This window comes from Lactuca serriola, chromosome 1, assembly GCF_051521515.1.
Source record: "Lactuca serriola cultivar US96UC23 chromosome 1, Lser_US96UC23_V15, whole genome shotgun sequence".
Taxonomy (NCBI): domain Eukaryota; kingdom Viridiplantae; phylum Streptophyta; class Magnoliopsida; order Asterales; family Asteraceae; genus Lactuca; species Lactuca serriola.
This window is the reverse complement of record NC_136408.1, coordinates 53,554,267-53,572,292: the sequence shown is the minus strand read 5'-3', so window position 1 is coordinate 53,572,292 and position 18,026 is coordinate 53,554,267. Positions and strand designations below refer to the sequence as shown.

General features: G+C 33.5%; 3 protein-coding genes across 3 annotated transcripts; 1 reads left to right on the top strand and 2 right to left on the bottom strand.

Annotated features, from left to right (window-relative positions):
- Positions 1–3,966: 3,966 nt before the first annotated feature.
- Positions 3,967–5,801, bottom strand: LOC145068656 (uncharacterized). The gene is made up of 4 exons (XM_079015661.1): positions 5,352–5,801; positions 5,026–5,275; positions 4,404–4,951; positions 3,967–4,317 (listed from the first exon to the last, which is right to left on the bottom strand). The coding sequence occupies exons 1-4, from the start codon at positions 5,799–5,801 to the stop codon at positions 4,156–4,158; spliced, it is 1,410 nt and encodes a 469-aa protein (XP_078871787.1). The 3' UTR covers positions 3,967–4,155.
- Positions 5,802–10,030: 4,229 nt separating this feature from the next.
- Positions 10,031–16,639, bottom strand: LOC145068646 (F-box protein PP2-B15-like). Its single transcript, XM_079015651.1, has 4 exons — positions 16,511–16,639; positions 11,081–11,604; positions 10,872–10,987; positions 10,031–10,690 (listed from the first exon to the last, which is right to left on the bottom strand). Exons 2-4 carry the CDS (start codon positions 11,273–11,275, stop codon positions 10,423–10,425), a joined length of 579 nt encoding a protein of 192 aa, XP_078871777.1. The 5' UTR covers positions 11,276–11,604; positions 16,511–16,639; the 3' UTR covers positions 10,031–10,422.
- LOC145054993 (uncharacterized) lies at positions 14,540–15,788 on the top strand. Its single transcript, XM_079003277.1, has 2 exons — positions 14,540–15,245; positions 15,313–15,788. Exons 1-2 carry the CDS (start codon positions 14,540–14,542, stop codon positions 15,786–15,788), a joined length of 1,182 nt encoding a protein of 393 aa, XP_078859403.1.
- Positions 16,640–18,026: the final 1,387 nt, after the last annotated feature.

The window sequence follows — 18,026 nt, the reverse complement described above, 5'->3', positions numbered from 1 at the left end:
TTTTTTTACTTTACCAATTGCAGGTCTTCCACAATTAGTTGATTCATTGAGATGATGAGGGAGACAAATAACCAGATTGAATGTGGCTTCTTAACTCTATTATCATCTCTATTTCTTGCATTTATAAAATCTAGGTAAACTTTCTCTCTCTTTCTCTCTCTTTCTCTCTCTCTCTCTCTCTCTATATATATATATATATATATATATATATATATATATATATATATATATATATATATATATATCCTTTTGTTGTTTAGAGAATTGTACTGAGAGGTTCACCACATGGTCTCCGTGGGGAGGCTGTAATGGGTTATGATTTTCAGTGGTGGAGGATAGTGGTTGGTGGTGATTAAGATAGGTTGTAATGGTGGTGGTATAAGGTTGTTTTGGTGGTGGGTATGATGGCAACAACCATGGCACCAACACTCTTCCTAAATAAGCCATAATTCCTTGTTAAGAGAAGAAATAAATCAGGTATATGTTTCCTTTTTGTTTTCATCTGTTCATTGTACATAAATATTAGGTGTGTGTATACCGGATTTGTTTACTGTGTGTTTGTGTTTAACAACTAAATTTCAAAAAGAAGGAACTAAAAGCTTAATTTTGTGGCATGGCTTTGGAAGAAAACAAAGTTTTCTGTAATGCTATAGTTAGTTTGTGTGTGTGTGTGTGTGTTGGTATAGCAGGGGGAATGGGGCATCTATGTGAGAGATCTGATCTCTTGGGGGGGGGGGGGGGAGGGGCGGGGGGGAGGGAAAGGACAAGACAGATTCAAAGCCCACCAGGTTTCACTTTTAGGCAAGCAATTCTATTTTTTTTGCTTTCTAACGAATCATATTTGTAATACAGGGATGTACATTTTTGGTACTCAAGTTTAATTATATGTTTTCGGTTTTGGTCCCTAAAGGAACCGGGTTACATATCAGCCCTTTTTTGAAGTTTTTCAATGACCGTGTTGCCCTTTAATTGGTTTTTTATAAATACTTCTTATCATATAATGTTTAACTCATAATAAGTTCTATTCCAGAACTTGAAGCTTTGTGAGGAGTGTTTGCATAGAGTATAACAACATGATGTGATAAAAGTTCATCATAAGGAATCAACACAAGGTTTAGCATAATATGGTGTTAGAGGGTAATATTGGGAAACTATTGGTTTCTTAGTTTGCAGTAAGTCACTCACTTGTAGATGGATTACATGCACACAAGGATTTTGCTTATGATATCCATAGGTTGAGTGAAAGTTCATTTTTTTATACCAATTATACCCTCAACATCTTTATAAAACAATATACTTTTCATAAAAGGATTTAATGGTATTTTTAAGTAGTTTTTTAAGTTTATTTATATTTATATATTTACATTTATTGTAAATATATATAGTTGAAGCGACAAGACCCAAATACCGCTAAGAGAAAAAAGGATCAAAGGTGGTGAAACTTTATCTTAGGTACACTTTGCACAAAGAAAAAAAAACAATTCTTCAACCTCTAAGGCTCACATGTTTGTTAATTATTTACTAAAAAGAGATAATTGGATCTTATAATATTAATCTACTGTTTTAAATACATTCTTTTGGGTTGCAACAAATCAATGATGCATACATCAAATCTCTGGAAATACTATGTCCTTTTTGAACATGCTAATCTCTGTTGACATAATTAATAGACAAATTTGTAAGTGTAATTTTCCCTGTTTCGGGTGGCAAGAGGCAATAACATATATATTATTATTTGTTTATTTTAACATTTTCATTCATTTTGTTTCCATTAAATCATTACAATAACGTACATTATATATTTTGCTCAACTAAAAGGATGTCATCTAAATACAAATTAGTTTTGAGCTGACATTGACTTGAAATAAGTTACATATATGAGTTTTTTTTTTTTTTAAATTAATGGTTGTATCGTCATGCAGGTTAATGTTGCGAGATGACTGCACCTCTGAATTTAGTAGAATTTTCAATTTATTACATTGATAAAAGAAATGGGAATGGGAGGTGTGTTGTTGCTAACTAACTACTTTCAAATGGTTGGAGATTAGTTGATAATTTATACAAATTAAACATTTTTATATATTATATTTTTAATATGGTAAAACATTTTTTTTATATGCAACATATTTATTATTTTGAATTTAAACTTATTTATAATTTTTTGAAAAATGGATATCCTTTGAAATCAGAAACATGCAGTGCAAATGGAGAAATCTTAGTTGGAATCTCCTATTTACCCTATGTCATGAAATTGTCACATAACCATTTCTATTAGCTTCAAACAGTAAAATTCTTTACACATGACAATTTAATTATATTATAAATGTGCAGAGATTTATGTTATTGATTTGAGCTCATCTCCATCAAATGAGAGCATCAAACTACCACATTTGATGGAAGTTGTCTATACAAAGGATAATATTACGTGATTATCTATACAAAGGATAATATTACGTGATTATACATTATAGCGTTGTTCACTTCAAAAATGGTCCATTATAATGTTCACTTCAAAAATAGGTGTTTATTAATGGTGTAAATTGATAATGGATCTTTGATAATTGGATAATAAAACTTTTTTTTTAATTGTATTCTTATATAAGCTTATCAAGATTTGTTTAGTTCATTGTTTTACGTTCTTATTGTCCTTGCGTTTATATATATATATATATATATATATATATATATATATATATATATATATATATATATATATAATTGTCATTCTAAAGAAATTTTTAATTGTTGTAAAGATAGTCTTTATTCAAAAGTATTTGAATCTTGGTTTTGCGGATAAATGTACCTTATTCAAAGGATTTAAGAATTCAAAATTGTTTTAAAGTTGCCTATTGATATTCTGCTGATAATTTCTTATGCAAATATTTTGAGATGACATTGAACTTAACATAGTTCTTATTTGGATGTTTGATCAATCATGTGTTTCAACAGTAAACTATTTGCACAAAAGAATAATCGCTTCTAGAAACTAAATTTTAAAAAAACTATTCGCCCGTCGCTGGGCGTGGATAAACGGCTTGTGTGTGTGTGTGTGTGTGTATATATATATATATATATATATATATATATATATATATATATATATATATATATATGACAAAATTTCACGATTGGTCCCTGTGGTTTACACAATATCGCACTTTGAGGACTTTCTAGCAAAAAGTCACGCGAATGGTCCTTAAGGTTTCATTTAATTGCGCGATTGGTCCTTGACCCTAACCCCGTCATTTTTGAGCCGTTAGTGAAGGGGTAAATTTGTCTTTTCATCTTGTTGTGCATCAGATTATATAATTTAAGGTCCGCCTTTATATCCTTCTACTTCTCGTTCCTTGCTTCTGTTCTTCCCTCCCTACTCACATTCTATTCCAAAATTGAAGAAGATGGTGATATGCCACTGTGGAAGGCCGGCGATTTTGGTGACATCGTGGACTGACTTGAACCCAGGTCGTCGATTTTGGTCATGCTCAAGGTTAGGAGGAACATGCAGCTTTTTTGGATGGTTCGACCCTCCCATGTGCCCTAGGTCAACTGTTGTGATTCCGGGGTTGTTGCGTGGAAGAAACAATCTCGAAGCAAGATTGATGATGGTGGAATGGCTACTTTGTCTGAGTTGGTTGTTTTTCATGGTGTGTTACCTTTTCAAGTAAAAAATCAAGAAGCATTTGGGGGGGGGGGGGGGAATCTATAACTTGGAATCTGTGTTTTGGTCCCATTTTTTTCATAGCTTTTGAAGGATTTTCCCTATGATTGTATGTAATGTTGGGACAAGAAAATGTAACAGATATAATATGTAATGTAAGTTTGATGTTTTGTTTTAATGTGATGGATATTATATTAGCAAGGAAGGAAATTGTCAATTTGATTGCATGTAAGTGTAATGTTGATTATCAAAGTGCAGTAACGTAGCCAAAAAACTAATTACCAAAGTAGCATTACCATTAACCATAATGCATGTAAGTGTAATATCATGTTACAAACATAGAATACCCAAAAGACCTATCAAAAGTAGTTGTTTTGATTGACATACCATAACCAAACTTAGTAAACATGTTCTAACTTTAATTAGACATAATAGCAAAAGATTACTTAGAAATACAAACTAAGCTACAACATGTTTTCCCTTCTTTTGTCCACCCCCTATCCAGCTTCACTAGGACTTCCCTGCCCCTTGCAAGTCCTAGCATTGTGACCTTTGTTGTGGTATTTGCTACAAGTGACTGTCAAGTGTTTCCTACTTAACTTGGTACTTTGAATTGGCTCATCAACTGCCCTCTTCCTTTTTTTCTTTGGCCTACCAACCTATAAACAAATTCATATGGTTACATATTAACAAGTTTATTAAATAGTTTCAAGTTAAATTAAACAAAACATGTATGACAACAAACCTGTTTGTGATGTTTGGGTGGGAGAAGGGTTGTTGGACAATCAGATGTAGGCCACATGCTCCTTCCATTTATTGGGTCAATTGTGTGTTGGTACATAGCATTCCATGTACTGAGCCAGTAACATTTGCTCACCCAAGCCTCAGGATCTCCACATTCTGACCCATTCTGCATCTTATCATACATTGCAGCAATAGCATGCTGGCATGGAATACCTGTAATGTCCCATTTCCTGCAAGTGCAACTCCTCTCTTTCAAATTCACAACATACTGCTCCATCCATAGACCAGTCACTTGATATTTATCAGCTCCATTAAATAGAACCCTCATCTTACTTGCCTCTGTCTTATTGTTTTCTAAGATTGTTGTTGCAGTTGTACTTAGAGAACCTTTGCATTTGTCTAGCACCTTATGAACATTTACTATTCTCTTTGTGAGGTATTCTCTAATATATTCCAAACAAGTGATTATAGGCTTGTCCCTTGCCTCATCTAGCTTGGAGTTAAATACCTCACACAAGTTATTTGTTAAACTATCAGTCAATGCCCTTCCTATATATAAAACCAAACAATTAATTACTAAAATCAGTTATGAAATATGTTAGTGAAAAGAGTATGATACTTACCAGAGAAATGGGATCTTGCCCAGTGTTTTGCAGGAATTTTACTTAACCACTCATGTGCTTCTGGGTTAAGCTTTTTCAGTTTCTCCATAGCCCTATTAAATTTTGGTATGTTGTATACTTTTCCACAACACCATACTGCTTCCCTCAATTCATCTCCTTTGTGTTTCAATTTCATGTTGTCATACACATGTCTTAAACAGAACCTTTGCTCAGCTGATGGAAATAACTTCTCTATTGCAGCCAAGATTCCCTGTGAGTACAATTAAAATAAGTTAGTAAATGAAATAATGAAAAAAAGTAAAAGTGAATAAAAAGTTAGAGGGTACCTTTTGCCGATCTGAAATGAAAGTGAAGTTAGATGAATAATTCAAATCTAAGTCATCACCCAAGTGTTCCAAAAACCATGTCCAAGAGTTAATATTTTCAGTCTCTACAATGGCATATGCAACTGGGTAAATGCCATTGTTCGAATCAAGCCCAACTGCAGTAAGAATTTGTCCTGGAAAGGGACCCTTCAAAAACATACCATCAAATCCAAGAAAATCCCTCAAACCTTTTTTAAATCCCTCCTTCAATGGACCTAAGCATATATATATCCGTTTGAAGATCCTTGTCTCAAAAGACACATTGGGTTTAGTTTCGACATCTATCTTCACAGTTGTTCCTGGATTCTTTGACTTCAATTCCATGGCATATTCTCTCAAAACACCGTACTGCTTTTCATAATCACCATAAACATATTGTTTTGCCATAGCTTTGGCCCGAAATACTTTCATCTTTGATATTGAAAGTGAATACCTCTGTACTAACTCATCTTGTAAAGCACGTGTAGGGATCTTGGGGTTACTTTCAACTTGATGCAATATGTTGTTAGCTAGAAACTTAGATGAACAAGCCCTCACTGACCTTGTTTGCAAACAAGAATGGGAATCTTCGTATGTTTTGACAGTCCAAAGTTGTTTCTCATCTGCCCTAAATATAAAAAGAACCCATGGACAAGTTGTTTTCTTGGAAAGTACTAAATTGCCCCTATCTTTATTACTGTCACCAGTCAATTCAGGAACAATACCCCTACACTTTACCCTAACTCTTGTCTTGTCATTCTTTACATAATGTAGATCCCTCCTTTCTTTTACAGAGTAGTTGGCAATAACTTCTCTTATTTTTTCCTTTCCTTGAACGTCTGACCAATCTTAAAAGCTTTAGTGTGAACCTCACCAGATGAACAAGCAACTAGTTTTAGAATGGACCTTAACAATTTCTTCCTAGGCTCTTTTTCACTAGCAAATGACTCAACTACATCATTGTCTAAGACTTCTAAAGGTTCATCTTCAATGTCTTCATGTTCCTTAGTATTATTGTTTATCGGATCAAGCTGGCCCAAGTCCATGTCTTCATCAAGTACACTACAGAAGTTGATCATGTTCACCTCCACATCATCTATCAAAGGTTCCTCATCAAACACTGTTTTTTTTGCATCATGCTGACTATCAAAATCACTTTCATCTGCACTATCCTCACAATCATATTCATCATCTACAACTGGATCATTATTCATAACTGGCTCATCATATTGGTCATCTATGATTGGCACATCATTCATAACAGGTACATCATTCATAACTGGTTCATCATTCAAATCTGGTTCATCATTCACAACTGGTTCATCATTCAAAACCGGCTCATCAGTCATAACTGGCTCATCATCCATAACTGGCTCACTATCCTGTATCACTTGTGAAGGTCCATCAAATGTTCCATATGGCACAATGGACTGGGAGTAGTCTAATTTTATACTAGAAGACCCAACAACTTTTCCCTTCTTTTGGTTCCTATCTAGTTCAGGGGATACATCAGTAACCAACTCCTCAATAATAACCTTGGTGGGGGACAAAAAATAACTGTTAACCCTTGTATGCCCATGCTCTATGTAGATACTTAAAAGGTTATTTTTTTCCACATAATTTGACAATACATGCACATCCCCATCATTTCCTAGAGGTAACAGACCAAAGTCCAACTCTACTTCTGGAATAAGAAAATGATAATACAAAGTTTGCCCTTCTACGTACCCTATTTCTCGAACCATTGTATCCAACTCATGCACAGAGAAAACGTCAATATCTACGAAGTCAACATAGTCTATTGTTCCATCTACGTACCTTCTCCCAGGGCTTTTCGTGAATATCCCACCATGATGGATTTTCAGAGTGAAATAGTTGCTTATTCCCTCTGAAATAAAGAATAACAAAAAAAATTTCAACAATTTGGGCATAATATCAAATCGAGAAAATCAAAGATCACTTTAGTAAGTCACTTACGGTATATCCTTTCCAAATCATACTTTGATGCTTTAGTGTGTTTGGAACGAAGTGACCATAACGTTAACACCATTATCGTTTTCAATCGACAGATGATCCTCTGCCTTGTGTTCTGTTGGAGAAGAAGATGAATGCGAAAGGGTAATGGGTAGCTGAGGAAGATGATCTTTGTACTTAATTACAGAGTTCATGCGTATATGTGCATAATGATCGATTATTAGAGTGACTGCAAGATGAAAAGACAAATTTACCCCTTCACTAACGGCTCAAAAATGACGGGGTTAGGGTCAAGGACCAATCGCGCAATTAAATGAAACCTTAAGGACCATTCGCGTGACTTTTTGCTAGAAAGTCCTCAAAATGCGATATTGTGTAAACCACAGGGACCAATCGTGAAATTTTGTCTATATATATATATATATATATATATATATATATATATATATATATATATATATATATATATATATATATATATAAAATTTGCTATGTGTATCCAAACTATGATATAACAAATTCAGCTATTACAGTCACATACACACATACAAAAAAAAAAAAAAAAAAAAGGAAGATATTAGAGCTAGAAGCAGTTGTAAAGGCACTCAGCAACCAGCGGAAAGCAACTCAAATATAAAATGCAGCAATCCAAGAAGACATTGAGTATCAGCACGCAACCAAACAAGTAAACAACAGATGTTGCAAGAAACTCCGACTATGCCAAGGTACATAAACTATGTCATAGGCATTCAACGCATCATGAGCACAAAACAAGATGCAACATCAATGGTTGATTTTTCTCAGGCCTTGCAAAGGAAAATCAAAACAACTCTGAAGAAGTACATAAAATTTCTGAAGAACCTTCCAGATGATTAACCAATAGAGTGCTCTCTTTTGCTATCGTAGGAATAACTCTTTCTTTTACCAGTATTCTTGTTTGTAGTTGCATTTTGAATTTTTTTTTCTTGACATATTTGGTCGAAAGGCACGAAGGGGCGAGGGGGCTTCCGCTGTTTTTTAATTAATGGAGAAGAATATGGGTAGGTACGAAATTGCATAAGAATATAAAATTATATGGATAAAATGATCATTTCAATAAAATAAGCAATTGTGAGGTGTTTAATCGCACGAGCCGGAGACCATAAAGATGTACGAGAACGAACTATATCTAAAACTCTAAAAGTGATAAATTACTTGGACAATTTGTGTAGTGTAATCCAAGTAAATTTATTTTGGATGTTAACGGCATTTGATTAATCTATCAATATTAAATTCCTGATGTTCAAACCTTCAAAAAGTACGATGAACACCATGAAGTTTTTGACTTTTAGTCAAACTCAGACATTCCACAATTATTTTGACTTTTTTTTTTTTTTTATCTTCAAGTCAAAACGTTGCTCACTGACTTCCATAAGCATCATATACGATTTACGAAGCATGGTTAGATTTAAATCGGATATAACTGTAGGTTTGGCTCAAAATTCAACCACTTTTCGTTCGATGATTTTAACCCTAATCAACGAGTGTTAGAACTTTAATAAATTCATCCAAAGTATCATTACATTCAGATCTATACAAGAATCTTTCACATAGTTTGACTTTGTGGAAAAATCAGCTGTGTGTGGTTATTTGAAACTTAATCCCATTTGAACACACTTAAAAATTCTTATACTTCCTTACTAATTACCAACTGAATTTGCTCATGTTCTTTCTCTCGATCTCTACGTTTGACGAGATTAGGAGAAAAGGAAACAGCTTTAGAAACTTTGGAGAAACAAGACATATGGGGAAGATACATCAACAAAACACATACTACAACAACTTCAATCAAGATTACATCATGAATTTCAGATGAAGAAGTTACAACAATTTAATTTCTGTTACCATGAATCAAACCTCCGGCAGACGGCGGCGCCTTAGTAGTTGTTCCGTCAAGAACTTTCAGATGTTCAGCAGCTGAAGTAGATTGATGAGGATTGACAGCATTATGGGAAGGAGGGTTAGCAGCGAGATCTTGTATTTCGAGGTTTTGTATCAAAGACGGAGGTCTTGGAGCCACATGTTGAAACGACAGTGGTTTGTCGTTGATATTATCGGAACCACCACGGTTTTGGCCGTCTTCTACCTGAGAAGGCACAAGCTTCCTAACCCCTGAACGCGATGGTGCTCGAGACATCGGAGGAAGAGATGTTGAATTGCCGATTGTGGTTCCAAAGAGGGCTACTTATAGTAGGAGTAGGAGAGGAATACATTTATACATACGAAGTTACAAATCTACGTATTATGACGACCAATATGATGACGTAAGACGTTGCTTCTGACCTCTTTCCTATGGAAAACGCGTATTGCCAAAATTTAGAAAAATGTATTACCAAAAAAGTCAATGAATATATTAAAGAAAAAGAATGCTAAATGTTTTTGAATGCTCTGATAAAAGATCTATATAATAAAAGTATAAAACGATGTATAATTCTTAGCTTATTTCCTCACCCTTCCAACTTCTTTCCACTTTTGGTCCTTCCAACTCACATGTTTTTGAATGCTCTGATACAACAATCTTTTTTTCTTTTTTCAAGTCCCTACAAATAACAGACTATACAACTATTAAGTTCTACTTCACTTCAACTACAGGATTGAAATTTGATTATTATCTACAACAACTTGCAAAACTATTCGGATTAGCCAATAGATGTAATATTAATTAGAGTTTCCTGAAATCTTTAACAAGATCAATATGTATGTCCATTTTACAATTCACCTTAATCTGTTTCTTCTCAACAGTGGAGTTCAATCTTACTGCAGTAACGATCAAGAGTTTCTTCAATTGATTAAGAATTCAATACTCAACTTGTTAATTGAATTAACAATGACTAATCTAATTTTACAAAAACTATATATATAGAACTGATTTAACAAACAACTTCACACATATACACTCTTACGTTGGCCGAAACTCAAGGCCACATACAATAAGGCCAGACAAAGTCCCTTCATAACAAATTAACTTCAAATTCACACGAAAACAATCATTTTTTGTGAGTTCATGATTTAATTTGAATTTCCAGACGTTAACCTCCATCTATCCATCTGCTCTCTGTTCTGGAGCTTGATCGGTATCATGTAAATTCCATGGGGTTGGGGATCTTAAATAAACAATTCCAACCTCTTTGTTGTTCCTGTGGAGTAGATTCCGTACTTTCACAGGACAATGCAGCCCGTGGCATTTCTCTGAAAGCTTGAAGACAAGGTGACACGCATACTCTGTATCTTGTGATAACATTTCACTTTTAATGGTGCAATTGATACGAAATACTTGTTGTGGTAGAAGCTCAATCACCTCTGCAAATCTGCATATACATACATATATCATGTGATTGTATACTTATTAGAGGAAGCTTTTTTTTGGGGGGGTATTGTACTATTCAATACACAAGAAGTTATGAAATCTGGTTTAATTTGAGAAAGTTTCAAATACATGGGGAATATACAAGGAAATCTTTCATGGTTATAATTAGTTCAAAAGCAAACCTGGTTTGAGTTGATGGTTTTGTTTTGAAAAGCTTCACATCAGAATAGTTGTAAGCAGCCGCCTTTGCTGAAAGCATAAGATGTGTCTTTCCGTTCACTTCATTGAGGGAAAACAACTGTTCATCATAGGTTCAGATAGAATTTATCATAAAACCACGAGGAGAATTTTCGTCCTACAGATAAATTTTGTTAGTAGTAAAAAAAATGACCTTTTCACCATTGTCTCCATTTTCGGATACCTTGTATACTTCTTCAGGGTTCATTGGCAGTTGTTGCATGATGAGATCCATGTTTGAGTCTGATTTCAATACTTGTTGGACTTCCTTTATCTCATTGATTTCTTCATTTTTCACCTGTATAAAGATTATAAAAAAGAATGTGATAATGTTGTCCATGCAATGCATCCTTCTCTGTTCCAAAATATATAAACAAAGAATCTAGAATATATGGGAACCAAAGTGTAATTTCAAACTTGCATTTTCAATGGGTAGAAATTCAATGCCTTCAACATAAATGGTATTATCTCGACAGTGGTATCGTGAAAAGCTCTCTAGGACAAACTTAAAATCGATATTTTCCTTGTCATTCAAGAATCTGCACAGCTCAATCATCATCCAATCGTTGTCTCTCCATTTTGCAAAATATGCATGTGAGGTTTTTCTCCCATTTTTATACTTGAGATTCACATACAAAGGTTTACTTGAAACTTTTCTTGGATCACAAAACTTGAAGACTAAGGGCTCGTTTGTTTTTTGTCAAAAAGACTTTTTAGGGTATTACATCTGCTGGCGGGTAGATATTTAATAAAAAGATTGTTTGATTTTTGGAAGACAAAAGAAGTTAAAAAGACTTTTTCATCTCTTTTCCAGAAAGACCTAACAGCACCTCTTCTAATTGCTGAATACGTTTATCGCTTTCTCATCGCCTCCATACGATTTTCCCCTTTCACTTGAAATTACTCCCACCGGCGATCTCTACGCACCATCCATACCTCCGGCCAACGCCCTCCGCCTACGACGCTCCTCGCTCGTCCTTCGTTGCTCCAAGTCGTCATCGCCGCCGCCGACTCATCAGGTTCGTTCTGTCCCTTTTCGTTCTCCTCTCTCGTTTATCTTATCTCCCTTTCAGCTTGTATTTTTAGTTTAGGCTCCATTAATGGTGAAATCCCATCTATGATTTTGTCAATTAAAAACCATCTGTGTTGTTAATTTCTCAGATACCATCTATTTATCTCTTTGATTTTGTTCGGTTTGGTACTAGAATCAAACTATTCCTGTTCATCTAAGCTTTATCTGTTCCTCTCTTGTGATTTTGTTTAGTTTAAGATGTAACTCAGCTCTTCATTTTTCCTGTGTTTGGTTCTGTTTTCTGACAGTGGGTGTAGATTTGTAACATTATTTCTTGGGAATTTTGTACATGCTTGAGTTTAATCTGTTTAGTCACTCCTCATTCTCGTTTCTCTTTTCTTATCTCCCTCTCAACTTGTATTGTTACTTTAAACTCCATTATTGGTGAAACCCATCAACCATTTTGTCAAATAACTTCCTGTTGTTGATTTCTCAAATAACTTCTTGTTAATCTGTTTGATTTTGTTTTGTTTTCTACCTGATCTAATTGATTATGCTTTGCTTAAGATGTAAATTTCATGTAGTTTACTTCTCTTATACCAGAAAATTATTAGTTGTTTCTTGTTTGAATAAGTAATTTTCATGTTTCTTGTTTGAAATCCTTTTGGCACCGAATCTGGCCATTAGGGGTATTGTTGTCCAAAAATATGTAGTGTCTGTTTTGTAATTCAGTTGATGATTTATGTTTGATTCTTTTTTGATTTTGATGAAACGGGTTATACCATCATAAATGGTTTTTACTTTCATTGAATAATTTGTTATATATTTTTTTTGGATTCATTGTTTATAGCAACACTTCCTAGAGGATATAAACAATAATTGAAAAAGTAATTTGCAAGAACTCAAAAGGGTAACTTTATGTTTTTTGAAAAGTTAATGTGATTGGGAGAAAACTTGCATTTTTTTGAAATTGAAGGAAAAACTCACAAACTTTAGAGTTTCTCTTTAAACTGTTTAGTTTCAAACTACATGCTTCTAGTTTCAAACTCTTTAGTATAATGCTTTTATTCACTTGAATCAAATGTTTCTATTTTATGTTGTTTGTCTAACATGTTGTAATCTATAGATATGAATCGTTAAGTTTTTAGTTTTTTAAGTCGATTCTTTCATGGACTTAATTTATAAAGTTATTATATATAGCTTGTCTAAATGGGAGACAAACTAAAATGGTCGAACGAGCAAGTAAAATGTTTATTAGATACGTGTATCGATGAGGTCAACAGAATTGGTAGAAAAGGAGGTAGCATGCACAAGGAGTCTTGGGTTACGTTAGGGAAAGCTCTAAAAGAAAAGTTTGACATGGATACTTCACAAAAACAATTGAAAAATGCTTTTGATAATCTAAAAGCTAAATACGTAGGGTGGAAATATTCGAGAAACAAGTCAGAGAATTTATACAAGGCTCAAACAAATTCATTTGCCTTAGTGAACACAGAATGGGAAGAATTCAAGAAGGTGTGTCTATATAATTTAATTTTTTTAGTTTATGTCCAATTTTAATAACGATGTCAAAATACTTATAATTACTATTAATATTGGTTTAGGGTCATCCAAAGGCAGGATCATTGAGGACACACCCATTGCCTTATCCCAACCTTTGTGCATCTTTGTTTGATGGAAGTAGTGCCAGCGGTAGCATCAAATGGACCTCTACTCAAACTGCACCCGCAGATACATCATCTTCTTCTCATCGTGTGCAAAGACTTCTAATTGATGACAACCCTTTTAATGGCCTAGAAGATGATGATGATGATGATGACGCTTCCAATGACACTAGTGCTCGAGCTCCTAGTGATAAAGCTCATGGTGGTTCTACTGAGAGGCCTGATAAAAGGAGTAAAACCAATGATGCTTCTACTGAGAGGCCTGATAAAAGGAGTAAAACCACTAATGCTTCTACTGAGAGGCCCGATAAAAGGGCTAAAACTAGTGATGCTTCTACTGATAGGACCGATAGGATCGATATGGATAAAGCCTCTAAAACCTCTGTTAGTCTTGATGATTTGTGTCTTGATATGCAAAAAGCTCTGCAACATATGGTGAATAGCAAGGAAGGACCAACAGTAGAAAGATATGTTATGAAAAGTTGAAGCTAGTTGAATTAGACCCAATGGATCCTCTATTTTTGGCAGCCTTTCACCTTTTTGGAATGTCCATGAATATGAGAGAGGCATGGATGACATTGCCACCGATACCTGGGGTCTTAAAAGGGTGGATAAAGATGACTGGCACCACATTAGGGATGTTTAAGTAGTTTTTATGCTTATGTTTTTTCTTTCATTTTGAACAATTATGTGTTTCTTGAACTTATGTTTTTTCTTTCATTTTGAACAATTATGTGTTTCTTGAACTTATGTTTGACATTATGTTTTTTTGCTGTCATTTGAATGATTGTGTACTTATTTGACACAAATATTGCTAGTATTGGGATTATATACTTATTTTAAACAAAATGTATGCTTTGAATATGATACAAATGTTTATGTTTTTTGATTTAGCATATTAGGGTTTAACAAGTGTTGATGGTTTAACAGGTTCACAATGGATTACGATAAAAAGTTGCGCCTCCTAATTGTTATGTATTTGTATCTTCGCTTTTTTTGGAGAAGAGGTTTGAAAAGAATGCGAGATAATACCTCAAAAACTTCTGGGCATCAATTCACATTAGAGTTATTACAAGGAACTAATAATCAATGCATTGAACTCTTACGTATGTCACGTGATTCTTATGTTCGGCTTTGCACACATTTTAGAGTAAAAAGTTGGTTAAAGGATAGTAAACATATATCGGTTGAAGAGAAAATGGCGATGTTTTTGATGATGATTGGTCACAATCAACGTTATGTAATCATCAAACGTAGATTTCAACACTCAAAACAAACGATTCATAAGTATTTTTATGAAGTATTGGATAAAATGATGGTGTTTGCAAAAGATATAATAGTACCAACTTCCTTTAATCCAAATCCAAACATCCCGGGACATAATAGGAGGTTACGAAGGATTTTCAGAGGAGCGGTTGGTGCGCTTGATGGAACTTTGGTACATGCTATTGTCCCTCTCGACAAACAACATTTGTATAGAGGAAGGGGAAAAGGCGACTGCTATCAAAATGTATTGGCAATATGCGACTTCAATATGATTTTTACATTTGTCGTGGCTGGATGGGAAGGGATAGCACATGATTCAAGAATATTATCTGAAGCTTTAACAGATCGAGATGCACCATTTCCATTTCCACCACCAGGTTTGTTTACATTTTCAATTTAATATTTCTACTTTTTTTTAAATTAATTATTTCCTTATATTTACAGATAAGTATTACCTCTGTGATGCCGCGTATACACACACTCGAGGATTTATGGCTCCTTATCGTAATGTGCGGTATTGGCTTGGAGATTTCCATCGAAGACGTGCATTAACCAACAAAGAAAAATTTAATCAATCACATGCAAAACTTCGAAATGTCGTTGAACGTGCTTTTGGTCTCTTGAAAGCACGTTTCCCTATATTGAAGAGAATGGCTCCATTTCCATTGGTTACACAAAGAAACATCGTCATTGCATGTTTTGCGCTTCATAATTATATAATAAAAGAGGGATTAAGTGATGAGTATTTTTCTCAATATAATCAAGTCGATATATCACTTCAAAGCAACAATGTACAAGATGATGATGATGAGGAGGAGGATGACGTGGATGAGGTACAACCACACGGAAGTGCAAGAGACCGGGAATATATGGTTCATCTACGAGATCAAATTGCTGACCAGTTAATGCGTGTAGAATGAATGATTTCATAAAAATATGTTAGTTTTGTGAATTTAGTTTTAATATTGTAAGACAATCATCAAAACAATCCTTTATGTTTTTAAAAATATCAACTTTAATAAGTAAGCGGCCTTCCGGTTTGAGTCGAAATATATATAGTTTATCTAATGTTTTAAAAAATATTATATGTTTGAAATTGTATGAAATTTTTATTGGCAAAGTTTAAGTCAAATATAAATTTTAATATATTAGTAATGTATGAGATGCTGAGTTTTTAGCATTTGAGCTTTGGTTGTTTCAACATTAATTTCAAAGATTGGTTTTGTTTTTGAACAATGAAAATTAATGCAAATCGGGTGGCAACGTGTAAGTATACAATTCTTATTAAGAAAAAATCTAATGTGTATTTTTACGTTGCTTTTTTATATTATCTAATATTTTCTTACAAAATACTATAAATCTATTAAATTGTTCGTAAATATTATTAAATGGATAGGTTTTTCAATTTATTAAAAACCAACGTGAATTATTCGTATTTTAATATGAGAAAAAAATATGGTTAATTAATCTCCTTTTTTACAAGATCTCTTAAGTTTTAGTTCATTCTAATTAAAAAACAAACAATCTTTTTGCATTAAGACTTTTTGTATGAATACATAAAAAAAGACTTTTAGTCCACGTCTTCTTCCGCAGACATGGAAAAAGACAAAAGACATTTGATCACTTCCAAAACAAACACCACCTAAATAAACCCCATAAATGACATATGGAGATAAAAGTTGAGTTCTTGTCTTGATTTTGATCTTTAGATTCGAAATATCTAACATCTCTGCTACCACTTCACACCTGCACATGTAGAAGTGGATACAAAATTTAATACTTCTTTCTGCCCAAAATAAATGAATAATTCTGAATTTTGGTACATGAGTTTAAAAATCTAATTACTTTTTATTCTATTGTCAAACATTCAAATTATTGAAGCTGCCAAACCCCACACTGAATTATAAAATTTCTCTATTTTCTTATCGATGAGTGGTTTTGATATTTAAGTCGTCAAACACCACAGCGGATGATTTGCGAATTGTCAGGTTAGACAATCTACTAGTTATTGTGGTATGATTATAAACTAGAAGTCTGAAATGAACAACCAAGAACTGATAAGCCATGGTTGCCCTGATGGGAAGATGGATAATTCTTTAAAAAAAAAATCTTGGATCAAGATTTCGATGGTAATGATGGTCACTGATTGTGTTAACAGGTAACCAATTTCCGTGAAGTAGTAAATATGTAAACATGTAAACATGTCCTTTTTAGTCATTTTACATGTAAAAGTTAAACCAAACACTTTAACTTTTGACTTTTTACCTTCAAAAGTTAATCCAAACACTTTTTTAAAAATAACTTTTGTAAAAAGTTCTTTTACAAAAATTCCTTTTACAAAAAGGACTTTTGCCCCACAAAAGTTAATCCAAACACCCCCTTAGATTCGACTAAAACGATTCTGATTATGGAAATAACATTTTTACTTTTTTGGTCTTTTTTTTTAATGGCATGAAAAAAGAACGCATTGTCGAATGTCAGGTAGTGTATGTTTTAAAAGAAACTAACCAAGATACTAAAATACATAGCTATGTAATGCATGTATAAAAAAGAAAAAAAAATGCATTGTATTTTTAATAGCTTTTTTCACAAATTTCTTTGAAACAACCTAAATAACAAAATAAACAACAATGATCGTAAAGATCGGATTCCAACACGTTGTGAGCCATTAAAATAGAACCCGATCAAGTTGAGATGAACAAACATCTGGGACAAAAACAATCAAAATTAGCATGTAATTCAAACGTAAAAACAATCAAAATTGGCTCCGTTTTTTATGCATTGCTGAAAACAAAGAGATCAAGAAACTCACATGTTCCTAATACATGGTCGGTTGAAGATGAAGCTACCAATGAGTACTCTCCGGTCTATATTTGTAACGCCTGTGTTTCCGGGCTTGTCATTTTTAACAATGTAATCGTCTAGGTTAACCTTTGTAACCCGTTTTGAAATAATAAGAGTGTATTATTTGAGTATTATGTGTTTTGTGCTTAGTTGCTTAATTATGTGGTTTGATTAATTAAGAATAAAAATAAGCGTCAAAATTTAAGTGTAAAATAAACTTAATATCTTTGGATAATGTTGTAGTAGTTGAAACGAGGTTTCCGAATATATATAGAACGCCCAAATCTGACTTCGTATGAGGAAGTTATGATTTA

Bases quoted from the DNA above. Each gene is read 5' to 3' on its own strand.
- LOC145068646 (XM_079015651.1), bottom strand. From the start codon at position 11,275: ATGCATTGCATGGACAACATTATCACATTCTTTTTTATAATCTTTATA. The intron at 10,988-11,080 runs GTCATTTTTTTT...TATGATGAACAG, and splicing joins ATGGAGACAATGGTGAAAAG to TTGTTTTCCCTCAATGAAGT. The intron at 10,691-10,871 runs GTTTGCTTTTGA...ATGTATATGCAG, and splicing joins AAACCATCAACTCAAACCAG to ATTTGCAGAGGTGATTGAGC.
- LOC145054993 (XM_079003277.1), top strand. From the start codon at position 14,540: ATGGATTACGATAAAAAGTTGCGCCTCCTAATTGTTATGTATTTGTAT. The intron at 15,246-15,312 runs GTTTGTTTACAT...TTATATTTACAG, and splicing joins ATTTCCATTTCCACCACCAG to ATAAGTATTACCTCTGTGAT.
- LOC145068656 (XM_079015661.1), bottom strand. From the start codon at position 5,801: ATGAAAGTATTTCGGGCCAAAGCTATGGCAAAACAATATGTTTATGGT. The intron at 5,276-5,351 runs GTACCCTCTAAC...TTGTACTCACAG, and splicing joins TCATTTCAGATCGGCAAAAG to GGAATCTTGGCTGCAATAGA. The intron at 4,952-5,025 runs GTAAGTATCATA...TTTTATATATAG, and splicing joins GGCAAGATCCCATTTCTCTG to GAAGGGCATTGACTGATAGT.